The 24,652-nt window shown below is 39.7% G+C and overlaps 1 protein-coding gene across 1 annotated transcript in view; it reads left to right on the top strand.

Annotated features, from left to right (window-relative positions):
• Positions 1-24,652, top strand: part of polr2b (RNA polymerase II subunit B) — a 47,221-nt gene that overhangs the window by 10,826 nt on the left and 11,743 nt on the right. Inside the window, exons 4-16 of the mRNA XM_078404111.1 lie at positions 2,740-2,890; positions 2,980-3,092; positions 3,391-3,610; positions 4,835-4,993; positions 5,168-5,332; positions 8,434-8,630; positions 9,893-10,012; positions 11,107-11,293; positions 12,037-12,180; positions 16,259-16,398; positions 16,658-16,769; positions 20,428-20,582; positions 23,455-23,653. Of these exons, the coding sequence (XP_078260237.1) occupies positions 2,740-2,890; positions 2,980-3,092; positions 3,391-3,610; positions 4,835-4,993; positions 5,168-5,332; positions 8,434-8,630; positions 9,893-10,012; positions 11,107-11,293; positions 12,037-12,180; positions 16,259-16,398; positions 16,658-16,769; positions 20,428-20,582; positions 23,455-23,653 (2,062 nt within the window). The remainder of the gene's footprint in view (positions 1-2,739; positions 2,891-2,979; positions 3,093-3,390; positions 3,611-4,834; positions 4,994-5,167; positions 5,333-8,433; positions 8,631-9,892; positions 10,013-11,106; positions 11,294-12,036; positions 12,181-16,258; positions 16,399-16,657; positions 16,770-20,427; positions 20,583-23,454; positions 23,654-24,652) is intronic.

Genomic DNA, 24,652 nt, shown 5'->3' with positions numbered 1-24,652 from the left:
ACCAATTTTCATCCTACACTCAAATTTACTTGGACCATCTTTGACACCTCCCTCCTTTTTCTTGATCTCACAGTTTCCATCACAGAAAATAGACTATTGACTGACGTCTATTACAACCCCACCAATTCCCACAACTATCTCGACCACACTTCTTCCCACCCTGCTTCCTGCAAAGACTATCTCCTACTCCCAATTCCTCCGTTTACACCGCATCTGCACCCAAGATGAGGTGTTCCATACTAGAACATCCGAGATGTCCTCATTTTTTAAGGAACAGGTTTCCCCTCTCCCATCATGGGTGAGGCCCTCACTCGTGTCCCCTCGGTACCCCACAGCTACGCCCTTGCTCTCCCTCCCCCTAGTCGCAACAGAGACAGAGTCCCCATAGCCCTTCCCTTCCACCCCATCAACACATAATCCTCCAAAATTTGCACCACCTCCAATGGGATCCCACCACTAGCCACATTTTCCCATCTCCACCCCTTTCCGTTTTCTGCCGAGACCGTTCCCTCCACAACTCCCTGGTTAACTCATCCCTTCCACCCAAACCACCCCCTCCCCAAGTACCTTCCCCTGCAATCACAGCAGATGCAACACCTGTCGCCATACCTCCTCCCTCGACTCTGTCCAGGGACCCCGACAGTCCTTTCAGCTTAGGCAGAGGTTCACTTGCACCTCCTCCAACCTCATCTACTGTATCCGTTGTTCAAGATGTGGACTCTTATACATCGGTGAGACCAAGCGCAGACTGGGCGATAGTTTCGCTGAACACCTTCGCCTGGCCTGCCTGAACGAACCTGATCTCCCAGTTGCTGGACACTTTAATTCTCCTTTCCATTCCTACACAGACCTTTCTGTCCTCGATCTCCTCCATTGTCAGAGTGAGGCTAAATGCAAATTGGAGGAACAGCATCTCATATTTCGCTTGGGCAGCTTACAGCCCAGTGGTATGAATATTGATTTCTCTCACTTCAGGTAGCCCCAGCATTCCTTCTCTCTCTATCCCTCCCCCACCCAAGTCACACTATCTTCTCATTTTCACCCTACAAACTGAAACATCACCCATTCCTTCTCTCCAGAGATGCTGCCTGGCCTGCTGAGTTACTCCAGCTTTTTGTTGTCTTTCTATGGTATTTCTGCATTTTAAGATGTGGGAAATTTAGGAAAATGAAAGTTGTTCACTGACTGAGTTGTATTTAGTGTAGGAAAATAACTGCAGATGCTGGTACAAATCGAAGGTATCACAAAATGCTGGAGTAACTCAGCGGGTCAGGCAGCATCTCAGGAGAGACTGAAGAAGGGTCTCGACCGAAAACGTCACCCATTCCTTCTCTCTTGAGATGCTGCCTGACCCGCTGAGTTACTCCAGCATTTTGTGATACCTTTGATTTGTATTTATGTTACTTTTGAGTCATAGAAATTCCTTGTTATTACAATTTGCAGATTGTTTTAAATGTTTGCAATTTAACAGGGTCCGCAGTAAATCTAGAATTTTTACTGTTAACATAGCTTGATTTGGGAACTTGGAAGTAAAAATCTAGAAGTTAAGAGAAAATCGGAATGTAAAAAAAAATGTTTGAAGTTGCAGCCTCTTCCAAATTGAAAGGAGGAAAGATGGGGTGTGGATTTCTAACCTCCAAAAGGACAGCTTGTTATTTAAATGTTGAAATTAAACTAAGTCTTGCATTAAATCTTCAAATTAAATTTAACCTCAACTGGATGAATTTCTTGGGCCTTGGAAAGCCTGCCAGTTAAAGCGATGTGAGAACTACTAGATCTAGCAATCTTTCTAGTTAATTGCTACTACCTCTATCTAAAAGCCTCTTAAACACCACTGTTGGAACACTAACTTGTCGTGTATATTTCCTTCAAACAAAGTTGTGCTCTCCAGTATTTGACACATCCATCCTGGTGAACAGGTTTTGACTGGCTACCCAAGTAATACCGATCATAAGTACACCTCCAACACTTCAGAGAAAATAATCCATGTTTGTCCAACCTCTCCTTTTTTAGCCAATACCTTCTAATGCATACAGCATTCTAGTGAACCTCTTATGTTCCCTTTCCAAATCCCTCACATCCTTCTTGTAATAGGGTGACCAGAACTGCACACAATACTCCAAATGCACCTAGCCCATAAATCCATAATATGACTTTGTTACTCTTAAGGTCTGAAGAAAGGTTTCCGACTTGAAATGTCATCTATCTATGTTCTCCAGGGATGCTGCCTGACCCACTGAGTTATTCCTGCATTTTATGTCTCTTTCTTACTCTTGTACTCAATTCCCCCACTGATAAAGGCAAGTGTACAATATGTCTTTCTCGGCCATTCTAACTACTTGTGTAGCTAATTTGGATCTTGGATTCAAAATCCCTCGGTATGTTAATATTGTTAAGTGTCCTGCCATTAACTGTATACTTTGAATTTAATCTCCCAAAGTGCAGCACGTCTCACTTGATCGGATTAAACTCCATCTCCCATTCCCAACACATATCTCCAACTCGTATATCATATATCATGTTGTATCGCAAGCAACAGAAGTCCCAACACTGATCCTTGCAGAACATTGCTGGTCATAGACCACTAGTCAGAATAACTCCCTTCTCTCTCTCTACCCTCTGTCTTCTATGGATAATCTAATCCTGAATCCAAACTACTGAGTCACTGTGCACCCTATACTTCTTAATCTTTTGAACATGATATCTTTCCTTCATTGAATTTGAATATTTGTTTCTCAGCTCCTATTTTGATGAAAAAGGTTTGGTTCGGCAGCAATTGGACTCGTTTGATGAATTTATACAAATGTCAGTGCAGAGAATTGTGGAAGATGCTCCTCCAATAGATCTCCAAGCTGAAGCTCAACATACAAGCGGAGAAGTGGAAGAACCGGTAAAAATCCTCACCTACCTTCCCAGTACAGAACATTCTGTTCCATTTTGAATTGTATGTTTGTTTTACATCTTTGTATTCTGTTCCAGCCTAGGTTCTTACTAAAGTTTGAACAAATTTATTTATCCAAACCAACTCATTGGGAAAGGGATGGGGCACCATCTCCAATGATGCCAAATGAAGCTAGACTGCGAAACCTTACGTAAGTTTCCTTGTAGGGATCGTGGAGCCAAAGTTAACTTTATTTTGCAACGGTAGAGTTGCTGCCTTATAGCGCCGCATTTGGTTTCCTTCCACATTCCAACGATGCGGGTTTATAGATTATTTTGCTTCTGTAAAATGTCCCTCGTATGTAGGATAGATCAAGTGCATGGGTGATTGCTGAGCAGCATGGACTCGGTTGCCTGTTTCCATGCTGTATCCCTAAACTAAACTAATCTAAACTGTCTCTTTGCATGTGAATGTAGGGGTTTGCAATGTTGCCTGTTATTGTGTTACAGGTATTCAGCTCCTCTCTATGTGGATATTACAAAAACGGTGATTAAGGAGGGAGAGGAGCAACTGCAAACACAGCATCAGAAAACATTTATCGGGAAGATTCCTATAATGCTTCGGTCTACTTATTGTCTTCTAAGTGGTTTAACAGATCGTGATCTCTGTGAGCTCAATGAATGCCCACTGGACCCTGGTGGTTATTTCATCATCAATGGATCAGAAAAGGTACACAATATGCCATGTGGCCTAAATATTCAAAGTAGAAAGCATTTCAAAATTGTCTTTGATTAAATTGTATTCAGACATTTAATGGTTCATCTTTTGTTAGCTAGGTTAATATGATCTACATGAGTTCTCATTGGAAAACTAATTGCAGTGCTCTTTGTTTGGAAAGAACGTGAAACAATGTTTTGATTATGAATAATCATATATTCATTGCAAAACAAATGGAGGACCAGGAAACATACAGATGTCTAATTAATGTTATTTATGGAAAGAATGTTAGAGCGGCACAGTGGCGCAGCGATAGGGTTACCTTGCAGTGCCAGATACCCAGGTTCGATCCTGACTACAAGTGTTGTCTGTAAGGAGTTTGTACGTTCTCCCTATGTCCGCACAGGTTTTCTCCGGGTGCTCTAAATTTGTCCCACATTCCAAATATGTGCAGGTTTGTTGGTTAATTGGCTTCTGTAAATTGTCACTTGTGTCTAGGATCAAACTAGTATATGGGTGATCGCTGGTCAGCGCGGACTCAGTTGGCTGAAGGGCCTGTTTCCACGCTGTAACTCTAAACTAGGATAAGGTTCACTTCAAAGTGACTTGCAATAAATAGACTCATAGGGTACCATAGCACTTTTTTGTTGATTGCTAATGAGGACAGCAGAGCATTGATTATAAAAGATGGCAAACTGTATTAAACATTGATTAGGCCACATTTGGGGTATTGTGCGCATTTCTGCTTGTGGCACTATAGGGAGGATGTGGAGGCTTTGAGATGCTGCAGGTAGATGACGTCTGCATTAGAGTGTTTTAGCGATAAGAAGTTGGAATAGCGTGCAGTTTTCACTGAAGCATTAGAGGCGGGAATGAACCGGACAGAGGGATATAAAATAAAGTGAGGTATAGATAGGGTAGAAAACATTTTCTTCCCAGGATGAAATGTCAAATACTGAAGGCATAAGTTTAAAATGTCAGGATTTGTGCAGGCCTTTTTTTAAAAAACTCAATGGTTGGCACCTGAAACGTGCTGCCAGGAAATGTGGTAGAAGGAGATAGCAGCGTTTAAGTGACATTTAGACAGATGCCTCACACGCAAGAATTAGACAGACACAAACATGTGCAGGTAGTTGGGATTAGTTTAGAATTGCATGATGGTTGGGCAGACGTGGTGAGCCGACGGGCATGTTGCTGTGCTATACTGTTCTATGTTCTCTTTTGAAAATTTTCCAGGTTTTGATTGCACAAGAAAAGATGGCAACAAACACAGTGTATGTGTTTGCAAAAAAAGACTCCAAATATGCATACACGGGGGAGTGTCGGTCCTGTCTAGAGAATTCATCTCGTCCCACGAGTACCATCTGGGTCAGCATGCTAGCAAGAGGAGGACAAGTAGGACCTGCATTTGCTATATGCAACTTTAATTTTCTTTGAGCACTTATCTTGATTTTGAGAATGCTGGTAGACTTTCTGAATGACAGCATCTCTGCTTTTATTTAATTTTGAAAGTGTTTGCAATAAAGTTTACTTTGTTCTGCCCTTAATTTTACCATGTTTTCTCTTCAGGGTGTAAGAAAAAGTGCAATAGGCCAAAGAATAGTTGCCACTCTACCATACATCCGACAAGAAGTTCCCATAATTATTGTGTTTCGAGCTTTAGGATTTGTGTCTGATAGAGACATTCTGGAACACATTATTTATGACTTTGATGATCCAGAAATGATGGAAATGGTGAGTTTTAATTTAGAGTTCCATTTTTAAAACTAGATGCTCTTGTAATTCATTTTAATACCCTGTTAAGGATGCTTTTTTTCCCCCTTCCATTAGTTTCCATTTTTTAAATTTTAAACTAATTTTCTGTCAGTGTGTTGCAGTTATCCATTAAAATCTGAGCTTGTGGATAAACAGTGATTTGTGCGTAGGCTGTGTTGCCATATTTTCTTCTATTACTAATTTCAATATTTATGCTGGGTTCCACATTGATGAATCATGATAAATCTATGTTATTGAAAGAATTAACTCTCTGTAAGAATAAATACTCTGCCACGATTGCTATCGCCTTATTTATTATTGCAAGTGGTTCTGCTATAAAGAGTGTTTCCATAAGGTTTTGGATATAACACGTGATGAAGTAAGGAACACTATTTGCATTAGTCGTACTGAATTGGATATTTTACAATTTCAACAACTGGAGAACCACTCAAAAGTTACTTTGGAAATTGACAATACTGCCTCCCTGCAGTAATCAGACACCACACTATCTTTGAAGAACACAGTTGCTACTTTAACTGTAGGTGGCCACTGAAATTAACGAGCAATGGCTTCCTTATTGACATCTGTGCAATAGTAACAATGTAGCATACAGCCCTTATCATTTTTAGCTTGCAGTAAGAAAAATAAGCTTATTGCTATTGAAAAAAACCTTAAAATTCCTGTGGGAAGAATAACTTATGAGTACAAGACTGTAGCTCTTACTCATCTAACTCCGCTCCGACTTAATTGTCCTTATACAATTGTCTATCACACAAGGTTTCTTTGGAGCGCAACCTTGTGTAATAGCAGAACTACCTAAATGTGGAAGGAAGCTATTTGGCCTATTGGGTTCATGCTGGTTCCCAATCACATCAGTCCCATTACCCTCATTTTGGTGCAGTTCTGTAATATGTTTTCTCTTGCATGCCCATCAGCTCCTATTGGATTATTTTGCCACCAACCTAACTAGAAGTAAGTTAACCTGCACATCTTTGGGTTGTGACAGGGAACTGGAGTACGTGGGGGAAATGTGTGAACTCCACTCAAAGGATTGAACCTTGGTCAATGGAGCTGTAAAGCCTTACTTATCTCGTCATTCTTGTCCCACCATTAGATACTCTTATCAGCCTCTGCACTGTGTTTGAATAAACACTTAATTTGCCTCTGATTTCAATATTTTCCTGTCCTTCCTAATTTTCTTTCTATTAAGTAAACTATCTTGCTCATATTCAAAGGCATCAAGCACTACCTTGATCTTACCATTGTACGTTTAAGTTCATTTCGTGGACTATATTACTGAAAAAGCTATTATCAATGTCTTACTTAAGCACACCCTTCTAAAACTTTAGTCCGATGCCTGCATAAAAGAACTGCACTCTCCCGTTTACTTGCCATGAAATAAAAACCTGTTCAAATTTGCAAATGCATCATGTTTTGTTCTTTATTCTGTTGTAGTACTTTGGCATTCACTGAAATGTGTCCACCTTAGATTCTCTTGTATGTCATATATCCTCCATCTTGGAATAGTCCTATTTTTATTTCCTCAAATCAAAGAGGTTTAAACCTTTGTACAACTGCTGCATAGCCTGGCTTCTGATCTCCAGCATCATCAATTTAAATTGATTTGTGGATTCATCCTTAATGTGAAACTTGCTGCTCTCCCAAGTACTTTTGATGTTCTTTCTCACGGGTTTGTGCTTCCATGTGTTCAGTCGTTATGGACCAACTCTCTGTAATTTCTTCACTGAATCTGTCCATCTTGCACAAGAGTTTTAATTTTTTTGCTTAGAAATCCAATTCTAACCAAGCTTTAATCATCCCATTAATATCTCACTCTACCTAGCTTGTTTGTTTTCTCCTCATAACGCATCTGTGGAGCGACTCCGACACCTTTGATTTTTAGAAGAACTGTACAAATGTCTTCTATTATTTTTGAATAGTGAAAGAAAATTCATTTGATTTAAGTTCTTGCTCCATTTTACTTGTCCACAGTTGTTGGATTTTGTTTACAATGTATTGGACCTATATTTTGAGGAAAAAATCCCTTTTCCCTTTAAATTTAAAGAAAAGAAAATGACTATGGAAGAATCTCAGTCCGATTCTGCATCAACCAATGGTCAGCTGTTTCTTCAGGACCATAAATACACTAACATTTTTCATGATAAATAAAGTTTAGAGTCATGTAGCATGGAAAAAGGCCCTTTGGCTCAACTCGTCTATGTTTGACAAGATGCCCCATCTACATTAGTCCCATTTATCCACATTTGTCCTATATCCCTCTTGACTTTTCCTATCAAATACCTGTCCAAATGTCTTTTAAATGCTGTTACAGTACTGCCCCAAACACCACCTCTGGCAGCTCTTTCCATATACCCACTATCCTCAGTCACCAGGTTGCATCCACAGCATCATATTAAATCTTATCTTGCCCTCTCACCTTAAACCTATGTCCTTTGGTTTTTGATTCCCCTACCATGGATAAAAGACTATGCATTCTCCTTTTGTTTTACACCTCTATAAGATCACCCAGGAGCCCCCTGTGCTCCATGAAATAGTCCTAACCTGCCCAACCTCTCCCTTCCACTACCACACCCTGCTTTCTTCCATGAAGCCAGTTCTGTACCCCGTTAGCTAGCTCTCCCTGGATCCTGTGTAATCTAACCTTCCAGAGCAGCCTTGCTAAAGTTCATATAGATGACATCCACAGCTTTGCCCTCATTAACCTTTTTGGCTACTACTTCAAGAAACTCAATCAGATTTGTAAAACGCCCTCTCTCATGTAGCAAAATATACTGGATATCCTCTTCAATAGCTTACGTACCACAGATGTTAGGCTCAGAAGGTAGACACAAAATGCTGGAGTAACTCAGCGGGTCAGGCAGCATCTCTGGAGAGAAGGAATGGGTGACATTTCGGGTCAAGACCCGTCTTCAATGAATGGTCAAGAGTGAAAGAAAATATGGTAATCTGGTTTTATCGCGGGTCTAGCTCTATTTACTTAATAAATATATTAACCAGGCATATATAGTTTGTGTTCGTTTTCCCTGCAGACAATTATAATTAAAGAGTTTTTATTCCAGGTGAAACCTTCTCTGGATGAAGCATTTGTTATCCAGGAACAAAATGTTGCTTTAAATTTCATCGGTTCAAGAGGTGCAAAACCTGGTGTAACGAAAGAGAAGAGAATTAAATATGCAAAAGAAATTCTGCAGAAAGAAGTGCTTCCACATGTTGGAGTCAGTGATTTTTGTGAGACAAAAAAAGCTTATTTCTTGGGGTATGTTTCTTAAACACACGAGAATTAGTGTGAATTTAAAAAAAATGTTTAGTCTAAAATGATTACTAGATAAGTGAGAGGTTCATAAGCATTATTCAGTTGAACTGCTCAGAGTTAATGGTTTACATGGATCTGCAGGTAGTGGGTGCGTTGCAACCGATATCTGATATATCAATAGAGAAGGTACATTTCTAGTGAAGTATACTTTAGATGTGTTTTATTTAATATTCATTTTTGGGATCAGGGCATTATCAGCAAGGCTGTATTATCCATCCCTAATTGCCCATGAAGGTGGTGGTGAGCCACCACCTTGAATCACCACAACCCTTATGGTGGTATTAGCAGTGCTATTGGGGAAAGAGCTCCAGGATTTAAACCTGGTGCCAATGAATTATCTTTTGTAAATGGTACATGGTGCAGCTAGTATGGAGGATGGAATGATTTTTAAAGTTATCATTCTTCATGATGAATAAGAATAAGCATCCTTTGTCAGGCAGGATGCTTTGTACTAGCTGGTATTACGCATTGAAAGTTTGGTGCTGCGCTCATCCAGGCAAGCATTGCATCCTGTTTCTGTGTGTTGTGTGATGGAGAGGTGTTCGGGTGTCGAGTTGAATCAATCACTGCAGGATGCTTTGTCTCTGACCTCTTCTTTATGTGACCGGTCTACTTGAGTTTCTGGTCATTGACAATATTGATAGTGAGGATCATTGAATGCCTACGGTTGGTGGTTAGAACTACCAGGCTAAAGTTACAAAAGATGCTCAAGACGTGCAGTTAATTGTGCTTTTAATTGAAAAGTATATACATGCAGATTCTAGCAATGTAAAATAAAAACAGTGCTACGGTTATTTGGGAGATTGGGTAGCCTATAAGAGAAAAACAGCATTAAAGTTCAGGTTGGTGCCCCTTCATCAGAACTGGAAAAGAAAAAAAACACATCACTTTTCTGGTTCTGATGAAGGGATTGTCTGAAGCATTAATTCTGTTTCCCTCTGTCCACAGATGCTAGCCTGATGTGCTTTTATGTTTAATAGGTTAATTTGGTACTCTTTTCAGCAATGCAATTATTTATTCAAGAAAATAATTGATGTAAATGCAGGAATCCCCTGGCAAAGAGGTTGCCTCTTTTTTTATTTTTGCACATTTTATATACATTTTACTTCTTGTAAAAAGAGATGTGCCATTCACATAGCATTTAAGTGTCCTAATAATGTTTGGGCCCAGTGTTTCAAAACTAATATAAGTTTTCTTTAATTCAGTTACATAGTGCATCGATTGCTGTTAGCTGCTTTAGGTCGAAGAGAATTGGATGACAGAGATCACTATGGCAACAAAAGACTGGATCTGGCTGGACCATTGCTTGCTTTCCTCTTCAGAGGGTAAGGAAAGATTTGCAGTAAAGTGTAGACCTATTAATTTTGTTGCCCACAATTAAGCCAGAAACGGTGTCCTATATTTTTATTTTTTTCCCCATCTTTTTAATTTGGTGACAGTGGGAGTCAGCCAAATTAATTTAAAATAGCATTTCTTCAAACATGCCAAAAGTATCTGCAGACGTGTCCGCGTTGCTTCCAAGTTTGTTTAAAAGCTACAAGCAAAATATCAATTCAGAGACTAGTTTTACTGCAGGTTGACTGCTTGTTGGGTGGAATATTTAATTAGGTTGATTCATGGGATAAAGAGCTTGACATACAGAACAGAAAAGTTGAGCTGTTTATGCTTACACTCATGGGAATATAGAAGATTGAAAGATGATCTTATTGAAATGTAAAATTTTAAGTGGGATTGATGGGATGAATACTGTGAGGATGTGGCTCTGAAGGGGTATCTGGAAGAAGACAACAACATTTAAGAATAATGGGTTACTCGTTTGAGGATTTTTTTGTGAGAGATTTATAAATCTTTAGAATTCCGTACATGAGAGAGCTGGAGATGCACCTCTAATAAATATGACTATATTCAAGATGGCAGCTGACATTTTAAACTACCAGAAAGTTAAGAGGTGTGAGGAGAGAATGTGTGAGTGTGCTGAGGACAGATTGATTCAGCTACGATATTGAATGAAGGAACAGGCTCAAGGTAGCAATCGACCTGCTCTTATGTTCTCCTGGCTTATGGACAATATTGTCAAATCATCCATCTCCTAACTTTTCACCTGCCAATATTTGTGAAAAATGAAATATCAGGCTTTTTGTGGCACAAAAGTTATAATTAAGGTCATGTAAATACTTGAATGACAAATAGGTCTATTGCAAGCAAATTGATCACGGATTCCTCATCCCTGGTTCCACCGACATAAAAACTGGAAGTGGATGTGCACTTAGAAGAAGGGTCGAGTTCTTGTTTTAAATTTCTGTCCTTTTAACTATCTCCCAAAACAAACTCACCTGTTTTGGGAGATTGAAATTTGTTGTTTGTGTGTAGCTGTGAGGTGATTGATGCACATCTTTTGTTATAAATGTATTGTCTTCAGAATGTTTAAGAACCTACTGAAAGAAGTTCGGATATACTCCCAGAAATTCATCGACAGAGGGAAAGATTTCAACCTGGAATTAGCAATCAAAACAAGGATTATTTCTGATGGACTGAAATATTCACTTGCGACAGGAAATTGGGGAGATCAAAAGAAGGCTCATCAAGCCAGAGCTGGTGTCTCTCAGGTAAAATCCCTTTCAGTGAAACAAGCTTTTTTTTGTATGGCAGATATAATTATTCTTGAGAGAGTGCTTCAGGAGAAGCTAATTTCTGCTTCCTATGTGACCTGAGAAAGATTGTAGTACTTCTTAAGAATGTTGAGTGTCAGGATGTGAGTTCATATATATCAGCCCACTTCCTCTCTTACAAATCTCTTGAAACTGATTCCAAAACTTTATCTCCTCCTTGGTCATTGAGAGTAATATGCAACTAAAGTAGAGGTGTCCACAACTGGTGAAAGAAAGCACCAAAATAATTGATAGATAGTTAAATTTGCAAATTAATGCAGTTCTGGAAATTACTGCTTTATGTGATAATGGCGATGTTAGTCGTACTAAAGTTTATTGGCTAGATTATGGGAGGATTTTCCTAATCTCTCTCACAATGAACCTCCCTCAGATTAGTCACATTTGTATATTTTCCAGATTTATGATAACAGAATTACCTTATACCCACAATTGAAAATAGCAGTATTCAATGTCAGCCATGGATGGCAACAATCATAATTGATTTTATCATTAATAGGCCTTCCCTGGATTTTGCCTTTGCCACCCCCACCCCAAGTTTCTGGATATACCTACAACCAGTAATGATCTTCCTCTCACAACCAGAACACTTTCTGAAGATATCGTAAATGTACAAGTCTCAAAACATCACAAGTTATGCAGACTGCTAGAATACAATCTCAAATTAATTATTTGATTGATAGGTGTTGAACCGTTTGACCTTCGCTTCAACCTTGTCTCATCTTCGTCGTCTTAACTCTCCAATTGGAAGAGATGGAAAGTTAGCAAAACCTAGACAGCTCCATAATACTCTGTGGGGTATGATCTGCCCTGCTGAGACACCTGAGGTAAGCTTGAGTTTTCCTGTCATTGGCCAAAAAAGCATTTTTTACCCAAATGTTGTATATCCATTGTCTTTGTGTTGAGTGAAAACATGTCTGAGAGGTACAAGAAGGCATATGAGCAAAGTAGAGATATTACGTAAAGAAGACGTGCACAAATGAGCATGACATATGAAATGAATTATTAATTAACCTGTAATGGGTATTGTATGAGTGATACAATGCTCACCACAGAGACCGAGTTCAAAAGAGGGGGGAACAGTGACCTAAATTTTCCAGTCAATTGCACTTTTAACAGAAAGCGAAGACGTACTATTGGCATGTCAAACAGAAACTAAATGAAACAAATTTCAGTGAAATGCTCTGCCAGTAGAAGCCCTATATAGAACAAAAGAAAGCACAACACAGAACTGGTAGGAGTATTGACTAATTAGTGGTAATGCAGTGTAGCAAGAAGAGCGTAGCAGAAACAATAACGGGAGGTTTAATTTTCATGGTGTTTGAAGGACACCTGAAAAGTAATAAAGCCAACACATTTCCAGAATTGGTGTAACATTCTGGAGCATAATGCTTTGGAGACCAGGCCACTCTATACATAATATTGAATAACTAACTGGTGGAGAGCAGGATATTGCAAAAAATGGCTGTAATATGATGTTATTTGATATTAGATTTGAAAGGAAGTCACACAAACCAAGATTTAAAATTTAAAGCCAACTTGTAGGATGAAAAATGACCACTGAAAAGCAAACTGAAATGTAGAGAGGAAACAAAACCAGCCGAATTTTTTGCCTTTAAAAACTAACCTGTTTCTAAGAACCTGGTTTTATATCATCGAATAATTTTGGCCACATGACAATCAATCCCATTATTTAAGTAACGAGTCTAGATTGTAAATTCTTGAGGCCTTTTACATTGATCCCTGTGACACCCACTCGTTGCTTCTCGATAACCTGAAAATTACCCAATTATCCTGACTTTTAATTCACCATTAGCCAACTCTTCGTACAAAGTAGTACATTACGTCCCAATGCCATGAACTCTTCCCTGTGTATTTTCATTTATATACACCATCGTATAAAATATATACTGGAAATTTAAATGTATTACATCTATTAATTCACTGACATATACCCTGTTCATTTTGTCTTCAAGGATTTCATTTTATAAACTGTACTGATCTTGATTGCATTAAGATTGTTTATGATTGCCACTGAGTGCTGAGATGGATTAAGAGATTTCTTAGCATAGAGCTGATGAAACAAGGAATGTTTTGTCACAATGATTGTGTGAGAACATCGGCAGTAAGTAAGTTTGGGAATTTGTTGTAGCGATGCATTCCCTACTTAACAATTTCATTGACTTTTGAAAAATTTGTGTTGCATTCTGTGCTTATGTGAGGAACTTTGGTAGGCTGAATGGACTTGCACCATTTCTGAATTTATGTTTATCTGTTAGGATAAATGTTTTAATTATATGGATGATTTGTTTTCATCTAGAGTTACATGATATGCTACTTTCCTGTATTGGTGAGTTGCAAATTGACTACACTCTTCTATAAGTTTAAAGGAAAATAATAATTGAAAGATTAGATTATGATCTGAATTGTCCTAGTCCTGTCAGCAGTTTGGATTGTAACTGCAGATATTGAGCAGTTTGGGCAGGTGGAAGTACTGTGGTTTGCACAGATGTGAAACATGGAAAACCAGAACTTAGAGATGAATTGAGAAGACAGAACATAACCAGTTCTTTCTATGGCTAGATTCTATACAGAGTCAAACAACAAAGTCTAGTTTTGCCTGATTCCAATGGCACTTAATTATCACATGTACTTGATAGTGAAATTCTTTTTTTGTATACATTTCAATCAAAATATTAATATACATAGGCACAATCATACTCAAATACAAGAGTGTAAGGATAGTACATTGCTCTGAGGGAGTACACAAGAGTTGCCATGTTTATGGCGCCATCATATACCCTCAAGTTCAAAGTTGTTAAAAATGGCTTGTCTACGCCATGAAGACCCGTTGTATTGGTTTGGCACTGGGCTGAAGTTGTCAGGTTCGGCCTAGCGGGGCAATGTTGTCAATGCCCTTCACCACTGCTCTGATGGAGGCAAAAGGCCACTTGGAGCGACATCGGATCTAATTGAGCCTCGGACTGCTGCAGGTGCTCCAATGGCCCACTCCATCAACACAAGGATCCTGGCACATCGACCTGCAAATGCGCTGCCCTCTCCTTACACTTCCATCACTCAGCCTCTCTGCCCTGCCTGATATCTGATATAGAGAAGGTGATTTGTGGTGCAATACTTTAGATGTGTTTTTTTTATATTCGTTTTTCGGATCAGAGCATCATCAGCAAGGCCATCCTGTATCGTCCATCCCTAATTGCCCTTGAAGGTGGTGGCAAGCCCCCACGTTGAATCACTGCAGCCCTTATGGTGAGGATCGATCAGTAGGGCAGGTGTTCCAGGGTATACACGGTACCAATGAAGTATATTTTGTAAATGGTACATGGTGCAGCTGGAATGGAATGATTTTTAAAGTTATGTTTGTCAGGCAGAATGCTTTGTGCTAGCATCCAGGCAAGTGGAGTGTATTGCATCCTGCTTCTGTGTGTTATGAAGAGGCCTTTGAGTGTCAAGAGTTGACTCACCATCTGCAGGATGCCCAGCCTCTGACCTCTTACAGTTATGGTATTTATGTGACCGGTCTACTTGAGTTTCTGGTCAGTGACGATATTGATGGTGAGGGTCATTGAATGCCTAGGTTAGGTGATTGGAACTACCAGGCTGAAGTTACAAAATATGCTCTAGATGTGCAGTTGTGCTTTTAATTGAAAAGTAAATAAATGCAGATTCTAGCAATCTGAAATTAAAACAGTGCTACAGTCACTTGGGAGATTGGGCAGCATTCTAAAAGTAAAACAGCATTAATGTTTCAGGTTGGTGCCCCTTCCATCAGAAGCCTCTCCCACAGTCAACCTCCAAACACCCACTGTGCCTCCAAAGGCGCGAGTGGTGAGACCTCAGCTCATTCACCAACAACACTCCTTTCCTCTATCTGCTGCCATCTTGACTTTCTTTGAGTTATGCTCGAGAATTGCTGTAGGTCAGATCTGGGGCAGGATCCAAGGCCCCATGGATTTAAGTGGGGTTGGTGGCCTTGTGCTTAGGAGTCAAAGAGGAAGATGAATATAGTTGTCTTTAGGTTGATCTATTTTTGTAATGTAAAACTTTTTTTTTAGTTTAGTGAAATAGTGCGTAAACAGGCCCTTTGGCCCACCGACTCCGTGTTGACCAGCAATCACCCATAACTGGTTTTATCCTACACTTTAGGGACAATTTACAGAAGCCAATTAACCTATAAACCTGCATGTCTTTGGAACGTGGGAAAAACTGGAGCACCCGGAGGAAACCCAAGTGGTCACGGGGAGAACGTACAAACTCTGCACAAACATCACTCATAGTCAGGATCGAATCTGGGTCTCTGGCGCTGCAAGGCTACAGCTCTACTATTACAGCACCGTGCTGCCTTAATTATTTACAATCTTAATGGCTCTATCTTTGACGTTCAGAAATGATATCACAGGCGGTTTTCTTGGCTACCAGTTCATTGCTTTGCAGCCAAAGCTCTGTTCCAAGTTTGTCCGAAGTGTTTGGAGACGGGACTCTGCACATCACTGCCTGAGGGCTAGCCCCTGTCCAGAGCACACTGCTGGACTCCAGAATGTGGAGAGCTGTTGCATGAGGCGCTCCATGTTTAACTTGAGTGAGTGGGTGGACAGCAGCCAGCGATTCCTGGAATTGAGTTGTATTCAGTGCAGTGTGACACATTGCATACTAATGTATAATAAAGGAATATTCAATTATGTGCATTGTCAAGGAGAAGGTGGGTAATAAAATTATAGGTTTGTAAGTTAAGTATTACATTGAAAATTTAACGTGTATACCTGGTAGTTTGTGTTTTTGATTTGCATGTAAATCTTTTTCTGAACTAGTTACCCCTGTGTTTGAGCTAAATGATGGTTGTGCATAGTTTGAAGTTCGAAATGTAAAATTTTTCATATCTTGTTCCAGGGTCATGCTGTTGGGCTCGTAAAAAATCTAGCTCTGATGGCTTACATTTCTGTTGGGTCTCAGCCCTCACCTATTTTGGAATTCTTGGAGGAGTGGAGTATGGAAAATCTTGAAGAAATCTCTCCTGCAGCTATTGCAGAGTAAGTGAAAGTAACAGACTGTCACCTAGAAAAAAGAAAATAACTACAGAAGCAGCTATTTTCCCTAAAGAATTGAAATGTAAATCTTTGCATAGAATTGTAAGTGAGGACATGCTTAGCTGTGCAAAGACTTGACACCCTACACTGTTTTGTATAGGAATCTATGCATGCATTTTATTGACAAGTTGCCATAAATATTTTTGGAAAGCATGACTAATGCTAGACCCATAAATTAAAACGTCTTACTTCTTTCCCTCAGTGCTACAAAGATTTTTGTCAATGGTTGTTGGGTTGGAATACATAAAGATCCTGACCAGTTAATGACTACACTAAGGAAACTTAGGCGTCAGATGGACATCATTGTATCTGAGGTAATGTGAATGAATATCTTTCTCTACTCAATGTAGTTCCATCATGTTAATTGTATGACAGAGGCTGTCTGGCCTCTCGTGCCGAAATCAAAGTTAATACCTCTTTCCATTGTTTGCATGCTATGCAGTTAATATAATTGTAGCGGCAACTTAGTCCTTCCTAATAAAGTCCTTAAGCTTACCGTTGACGAAGGAGGTGGAGCAATATTTCTGGACGCAAATAACAACAACAGAGAGATCTTCAAGACATTGCAGTTTAGTTAGTCGTTTATTGAAGTATCATATCATATCATATATATACAGCCGGAAACAGGCCTTTTCGGCCCTCCAAGTCCGTGCCGCCCAGTGATCCCCGTACATTAACACTATCCTACACCCACTAGGGACAATTTTTACATTTACCCAGCCAATTAACCTACATACCTGTACGTCTTTGGAGTGTGGGAGGAAACCGAAGATCTCGGAGAAAACCCACGCAGGTCACGGGGAGAACGTACAAACTCCTTACAGTGCAGCACCCGTAGTCAGGATCGAACCTGAGTCTCCGAGAAATACAACAGATTAGTATATCTCCCATCGTTTACTTGTTTGTTACTCCTTCGTATCCTGTTACTAAGTTACTAAAACCCTAAGTTTAGCAGGCATGGCTTCTCTTGTGTGGCCTGCTAGAACCCCATGTCTAGCAGACTCCTGGTGTCACTGAAGCATTACATCAATACTGGCTGAATTATACTCGTAATTATGGCTCCTCCCAGCCCATATTGGTAAGCCTGGTATTATCTCATGACAAAAATAATACAGCAGGATACAAAATAATATAATAAATAATATAATAATATGCTAAGATAGCTAATAAACACAAAATGGCTCCTACACACCAGCCTCTAATTGTTCTAAGTATATAACGAAACAATTACTAATAAACATTAAAAGTAGCCAAATAACCTCATACTTAATCTAAAAAGCATGCACTATATATATGGGCATCTAATCTACTATAGTGATTCTTCAATCTTCAAGCCACCAGTCCTAGCTGTACTCGGATATCAGCTTCCAGAAGCAGACATATCTTCATAATTGGTCTTTCCAAGATGTTGCTCTTAGTCTGAAGCCCAACAGTAAGCACAAAACCTTGTGCATCTGGTACAGTCTCCAATATTCTGCCCTTCAGACAGAATCTTCTTCAGTCTTCTCTTCCAGCTTAAGAAGCGGTCTGCTGTCAGTCCTCTTGATGCTTCATCTGCAGGATTTTCCTTTGTGCTAACATATCTCCATTGTGATACGTCAGTAACATCCCTTACAAAAGAGATTCGGTTTGCTACAAATGTTTGAAAGCGTTTTGTTTCATTGTTGATATACTTAAGCACCGTTGTGCGATCGGTCCAGGAGATGGATTTGTCCAGTTGAAGCTGTAATTTTTTTTTGCATTATGTCAACTCTGGATTTTCCCATTATGAAGCCATAATTGTATTGCTTAACCAGAAGCTCCTCTTGGCTTGCAATGGATATTCAATTGACAGCTGCGGCAGGGCAGCCATTCCCATCCCTGCTGCCGTCTCTTCTCAGTTCACCATCCAGGGTAGTTCCATTTGTAACAGAGATTTCTGGATGGTCATCTTCAGCTTTGCTGGTGATTAATTCATTTAGTTTTCCACCATCGACAAAAACTGTAGAGTTCTCTGCAGAACTAGTTTTTTCAGCAATTACTTTGGTTGAAATGTCTTCAAGATGTGCTGGGTCCCCTGAAGTTTCCAGTTCTATCATTTCTTGATCTGAAGATTCACAGTCATTTGGTGTCAGTCATTTCTGTGCTCAGACAAGTATTTTCAGGACCAGATGCCCCAGCCAATGGATCAGCTTGGACTGCTTTGGAGGAGATGCAGGTTTCATCACTAGCCCCGATATGCCCACACGTTTGAGATGAGAGAATAGCATCCCCCGCAATTGGCGTTTCCTTCTGTTATGGTTTATTTTCGTTGTCCTTTTGTTCAATATGAAGTATTTCAGGATGATCTTTTTGCACTTGTGATTCTACAGGTTCTGTAGTCGTTACCAAACTGCTTTTGGCTGTTTGCGGCTTTTCTCTTGCCTTAGCAAAGATAGGGCCTTTGATAGTTCCTCTTTTCAAATAAGAGTTCATCCCATCAGCTACTGTCGAGCTGTATCTTGATTTCCTAGCCTCAAGTACATTGAGTCTTGTCTTGGCTGCTGCTGTTGCAGCATCTATTTCCAATCCTTCCGTTTTCTCAGCTGTTCCTTCTGGCTCTCCCATTCGAGCTCCATTTCCAATTGTTTTCTCTTCTGTTCAATTGACAATTCTTTGTTTTTCAATTGTTCATCTTGTTCCTCAATCTCATCATTGAGCTGGTTGAATTGAATCAAGTTGAATCGTACTTCATTTACATTTTTACTTGATTTCATTAGCTCTTTCGTCATTTCCATTAACTTGGTAGCTTGTTTATATCTTGAGTTCAAACATTCTTTCTTCTCAATTGTTCTTTTATTTTCAACTCTCTTTTCTTCTGTTTTTCTTCTTCAATCTCACGCTGGCTTTTCGGGATTGCAAACCATTCCAAGACGTAAGAGGACTTTGAAGATTCACAAAATGAAGAAAAACCATTTTCCCCTTGGGAATCCATTCTGATGTCGCCATCTTGTCACAAAACTGATAACTAGCAATGCTCAAGGTCATTTCTTTGTTCTCAGCATTCCTCACAAAAGCCGTTTTCCAATACAGTTTCTGATAAACAGCTTTCCAATAAAGCTTAATGCAGAACTTATAATTCCTGTGCGAAGGCTTACGAAGTTTCCAATCTCCGTAGTAGATCAACGCAGGTAATGACCTTTATCAGTCTGTTTTCGGTACAGGCGTGCAAAACAAAACAATCCCTGTACCACTAGTCGATTTCCAAGCTCCAATCTCCCTCCTAGAGCCACTTGCAACTTTAAATGACTCTTAGAGACGGGTTACTTTCTCTTCACTCACCGAGGATAGTTTTGATCTATTCAATCCAGCTGAGGAAGTTTTTACAATAGCACTCTGGCTAAGATAAGTTCTTGCAATTGCACTCTGGCAAGGTAAGTTCTTACAATTGTAGCGGCAACTTAGTCCTTCTCAATAAAGTCCTTAAGCTTACCGTTGACGAAGGTGGTGGAGCGATATTTCTTGACGCAAATAACAACAGAGAGATCTTCATGACGTTGCAGTTCAGTTAGTCGTTTATTGAAATAGAAATACAAACAGATTAGTATATCTCCCGTCGTTTACTTGTTTGTTTGGTAAGAACATAGTATCTCACTGTCACTCCTTTGTATCCTGTTACTGACTTATTAAAACCCTATGTTTAGTAGGCTTGGCTTCTCTTGTGTGGCCTGCTAGAACCCTATGTCTAGCAGACTCCTGGTATCACTGAAGCTTTACGTCAGTACTGGCTGAATTATACTCATAATTCATGGCTCCTCCCAGTCCATATACGTAAGCCTAGTATTATCTCACGACAACCCCCTGGTGTCCAAAAATAATACTGTAGGATATAAAATAATATAATAATATGCTAAGATAGCTAATAAACACAAAATGGCTCCTACAATAATGTTACTATTAAGAACATAGTGAGAGGTTATCATTTAATTTAACAACAGATGTGTTTTCCTTAAGGTATCCATGGTGAGAGATATACGTGAACGTGAAATTAGGATTTATACAGATGCGGGTAGAATTTGTCGACCACTTTTGATTGTAGAGAAACAGAAACTTCTGCTGAAGAAAAGGCACATTGATCAGCTAAAAGAACGAGAGTATAACAATTACAGGTATGTAATGGAAAACACAGCATTCATATGAATACACAAATAACACTGTTTTTCGACTTTCCGCTTACCATTCACTCAAAAAATGGGCTTGGCTTTTTCGAATTAAATAGACAAGTTAGCCCATGTGCAGTTTGCATCAATATTTATGCAGCTTCTGAGGCTTCTCTTTCCCCAGCCCCATCGGCAAGCTTTTCTATTCCTTTACTCTCATGCGTTTCCCTTAGATATCCCTTAAGTGGCTCTATTGCTATTGTTATTGATAAATAACAATATCAGCAAGTTCTGCAAGACTGATGGGACTGAAGGCTGATAAATCCCCAGGGCCTGATGGTCTGCATCCCAGGGTACTTAAGGAAGTGGCTCTAGAAATCGTGGACGCATTGGTGATTATTTTCCAATGTTCTATAGATTCAGGATCAGTTCCTGTGGATTGGAGGGTAGTTAATGTTATCCCACTTTTTAAGAAAGGAGGGAGAGAGAAAACAGGAAATTATAGACCAGTTAGCCTGACATCAATGGTGGGGAAGATGCTGGAGTCAATTATAAAAGAAGAAATTGCAGAACATTTGGAGAGCGGTAACAGGACCGTTATGAGTCAGCATGGATTTACGAAGGGGAAATCATGCTTGATTAATCTTCTGGAATTTTTTGAAGATGTAACTAGGAAAATGGACATGGGTGAGCCAGTGGATGTAGTGTCCCTGGACTTTCAGAAAGCCTTTGATAAGGTCCCACATAGGAAATTAGTGGGCAAGATTAGAGCACATGGTATTGGGGGTAGGGTGCTGACATGGATAGAAAAGTGGTTGGCAGACAAGAAACAGAATTAACGGGTCCCTTTCAGAATGGCAGGCAGTGACTAGTGGGGTACCGCAAGGCTCGGTGCTGGGACCGCAGCTATTTACAATATACATTAATGACGTAGATGAAGGGATTAAAAGTAACATTAGCAGATTTGGGGATGACACAAAGCTGGGTGACAGTGTGAACTGTGAGGAGGATGCTATGAGGATGCAGGGTGACTTGAACAGGTTGTGTGAGTGGGCCGATGCAGTTTAATGTGGATAAATGTGAGGTTATCCACTTTGGTGGAAAGAACAGGAAGGCAGATTATTATCTGAATGGTGTCAAGTTAGGAAATGGGGAAGTACAATGAGATCTGGATGTCCTTCTTCATCAGTCACTTAAAGTTAGCATGCAGGTACAGCAGGCAGTGAAGAAAGCTAATGGCATTTTGGCCTTTATGACAAGAGGAGTTGAGTATAGGAGCAAAGAGGTCCTTCTGCAGTTGTACAGGGCCCTAGTGAGACCGCACCTGGAGTACTGTGTGCAGCTTTGGTCTCCAAATTTGAGGAAGGATATTCTTGCTAATCAGGGCGTGCTTAGGTTCACTAGGTTAATTCCAGGAATGGCGGGACTGTCGTATGTTAAAAGACTGGAGCGACTAGGCTTGTATACGCTGGAATTTAGAGGGGATCTTATTGAAGCATATAGGATTATTAAGGGATTGGACACATCAGAGGCAGGAAACTTGTTCCTAATGTTGGGGGAGTCCAGAACCAGGGGCCACAGTTTAAGAATAAGGGGTAGACCATTTAGAACGGAGATGAGGAAAAACTTTTTCAGTCAGAGAGTTGTAAATCTGTGGAATTCTCTGCCTCAGAAGGCAGTGGAGACTAATTCTCGATGCTTTCAAGAGATAGCTAGATAGAGCTCTTAAAGACAGCGGAGTCAGGGGGTATGGGGAGAAGGCAGGAACGGGGTACTGATTGTGAATGATCAGCCATGATCACATTGAATGGTGGCGCTGGCTCGAAGGGCCGAATGGCCTACTCCTGCACCTATTGTCTATTCCAACAGCAATTCATTTATTTATTCATTTATTCCAACAAGCAATTCATCATGCTTGAGACCCCTGGATTTGGATCAATGCAACATGAAAGTATCTTTCCAATATCCAGGTTACCTAAAAAGTATTCAGTTTTTAATAATTAAGTTGGGTCAAACTGCAGGACCAGTGTTCAGCAGTACTAAAAAAAAAAAAAGCCAGGGCATTATATAAATAGTATGTGTAGGAAGGAACTGCAGATACTAGTTTACACCAGCTGGGGTAAAGTGGGACAGGCAACATTTCTGGAGAGATGGAATGGTGATGTTTCGGGTCTTGTGGCTTCTGCTTGTGGTTTAGGCAAGGACCGAAAAATGAAAGAAAATAAATATTCAAAAAGTTGTTTAAAACGAATGCATCATTAAAAAAAATTTCAAGCTACATTGAATTAGGTTTGTTAGAATTTCATTTTGGGTTGGAGCTACAGGATTGACCGTGCCTCAAACCTGATGCAATATATTAAGAGTATTCACTTCTAGAATAGCAGCTTGTCCACCTTTAAAGGAAAATAACTTTCTTTGAGCATACTAGTGCACAATAAACGGTAAGGTTTGTTGCTCAAAAGTGCGTCTACTGTTGGTACCTGCCATTCTTCCTTCATTCATTTCCATCATAGTTTTAAGGCTTGCTTCAGAGAAATGACAAAAATCCAGATTGACACACCAGTGGTATACTTACTCTGCTAAACGTGTCATATTTAGGGTAAGAAATTGAACAGATTTGTTCTTTAATGATTAAAAGATTCCACCCATTAGTCAGAAGGTGCAGAGAGGTTCTCCTTGCAGTTTATTACCACATCAGTATTCATCAGACATCCCTGTGCAGAAACTGCTAAATTTGCTGCAATCTGATTGTGTCATAAAAGAATTACATGAATGTTTCTTTTTGGACCTGGGAAAGTTTATTTCGTTTGCGTTAGTGTTTGACAGATTTATCACCCAATATTTGGTTGAAAGAATTGACCAGGTTCGTTTCCAACCTCAGTTGGCAGGACCTCGTGGCAAGTGGTGTGGTGGAGTATATTGATACCCTGGAAGAGGAGACTGTGATGTTGGCTATGACTCCTGATGATCTGCAGGAAAAAGGTGTTGCTTACTGTTCAACATATACACATTGTGAGATTCATCCATCAATGATACTTGGTGTTTGTGCATCGATTATTCCATTCCCCGATCATAACCAGGTGAGTAATCCAAAATGAGCTTTAGGTTGAAAGATATAACTAACACCATGGCAATTGATTTTCAACCAGGAGCATGCTGTCATAATTTCTGAGTTAATGTAAGAACATTTCAATGGTAACAAATAATACGAGAGTTGTATGTTAGTAAAAGTTGCTTTAAGCTCTTGATCTCTTTCCACATCACATCTATTACCTCTGGAACCCAACTTTACAATTTGGTTCAGTCGCTTTCACTGATAATTCATTTCACATGTCAGTTTACATTTGGGCTAACAAGCTCTGTCTATTCTCTTTATTCCTAACTGGGCCGATTCTAAAATTTATTTTGGCTCTTGAAAACATAATTTGATGGTGACTTTGCTGCATTAACCTACCTCCTATAAATGAGGTTATCCTCTTCTATAGAGACCTACTTAAATCAGTTAAGTAAAATTAATTATTTTCTCATGTTTTACTTTTTCAGAATACACATGTTGGTGTTTGGTTTATGTTCTTGCAATTCTCTCTACTAATTCTAATACACAACGATAACTTTAGGATTTGAGATGTTTCCATTTTAATAATAACCCATTTACCTACAAAACCTGTTGTAGTTTGCTATTATGGATGAGATGTGCGCTTCCAAAATTAAATTTCATTTAGTGTTAGCTCTTGCAAAATGTGCATTGTGGCCTTTAGATATTTGCACACTTTGACCACTGGGTGGCATTGAGGGAATGTCTAGTCACATCTCATGGTCCAAGTAGAGTTGTATAACACATGATTTGTAGGGGGGAAACATTGTATAATTCATTAGCTATTTTCCCACCTTTTTAAATTGTGTTCCCTGATCTGAAAAGGTTGCGCCTGTTCATGATGCAGTCTGATCTCCTTGCCCCAGTTTCTCAGGCTACCCGCTAGGGTATAGATGACTTTTGACTTCAGGACCTAGTCATGCACTAGAGCTCCTCCCACCTTTCCAATGCATGTTAAATAAATATCTATTTTTCCTTTGGGACC

The sequence above is a fragment of the Rhinoraja longicauda genome, chromosome 1 (assembly GCF_053455715.1).
Source record: "Rhinoraja longicauda isolate Sanriku21f chromosome 1, sRhiLon1.1, whole genome shotgun sequence".
Lineage (NCBI taxonomy): Eukaryota > Metazoa > Chordata > Chondrichthyes > Rajiformes > Arhynchobatidae > Rhinoraja > Rhinoraja longicauda.
The sequence above is the reverse complement of the archived record's forward strand: the minus strand, read 5'-3'. Positions and strand labels throughout refer to the sequence as shown.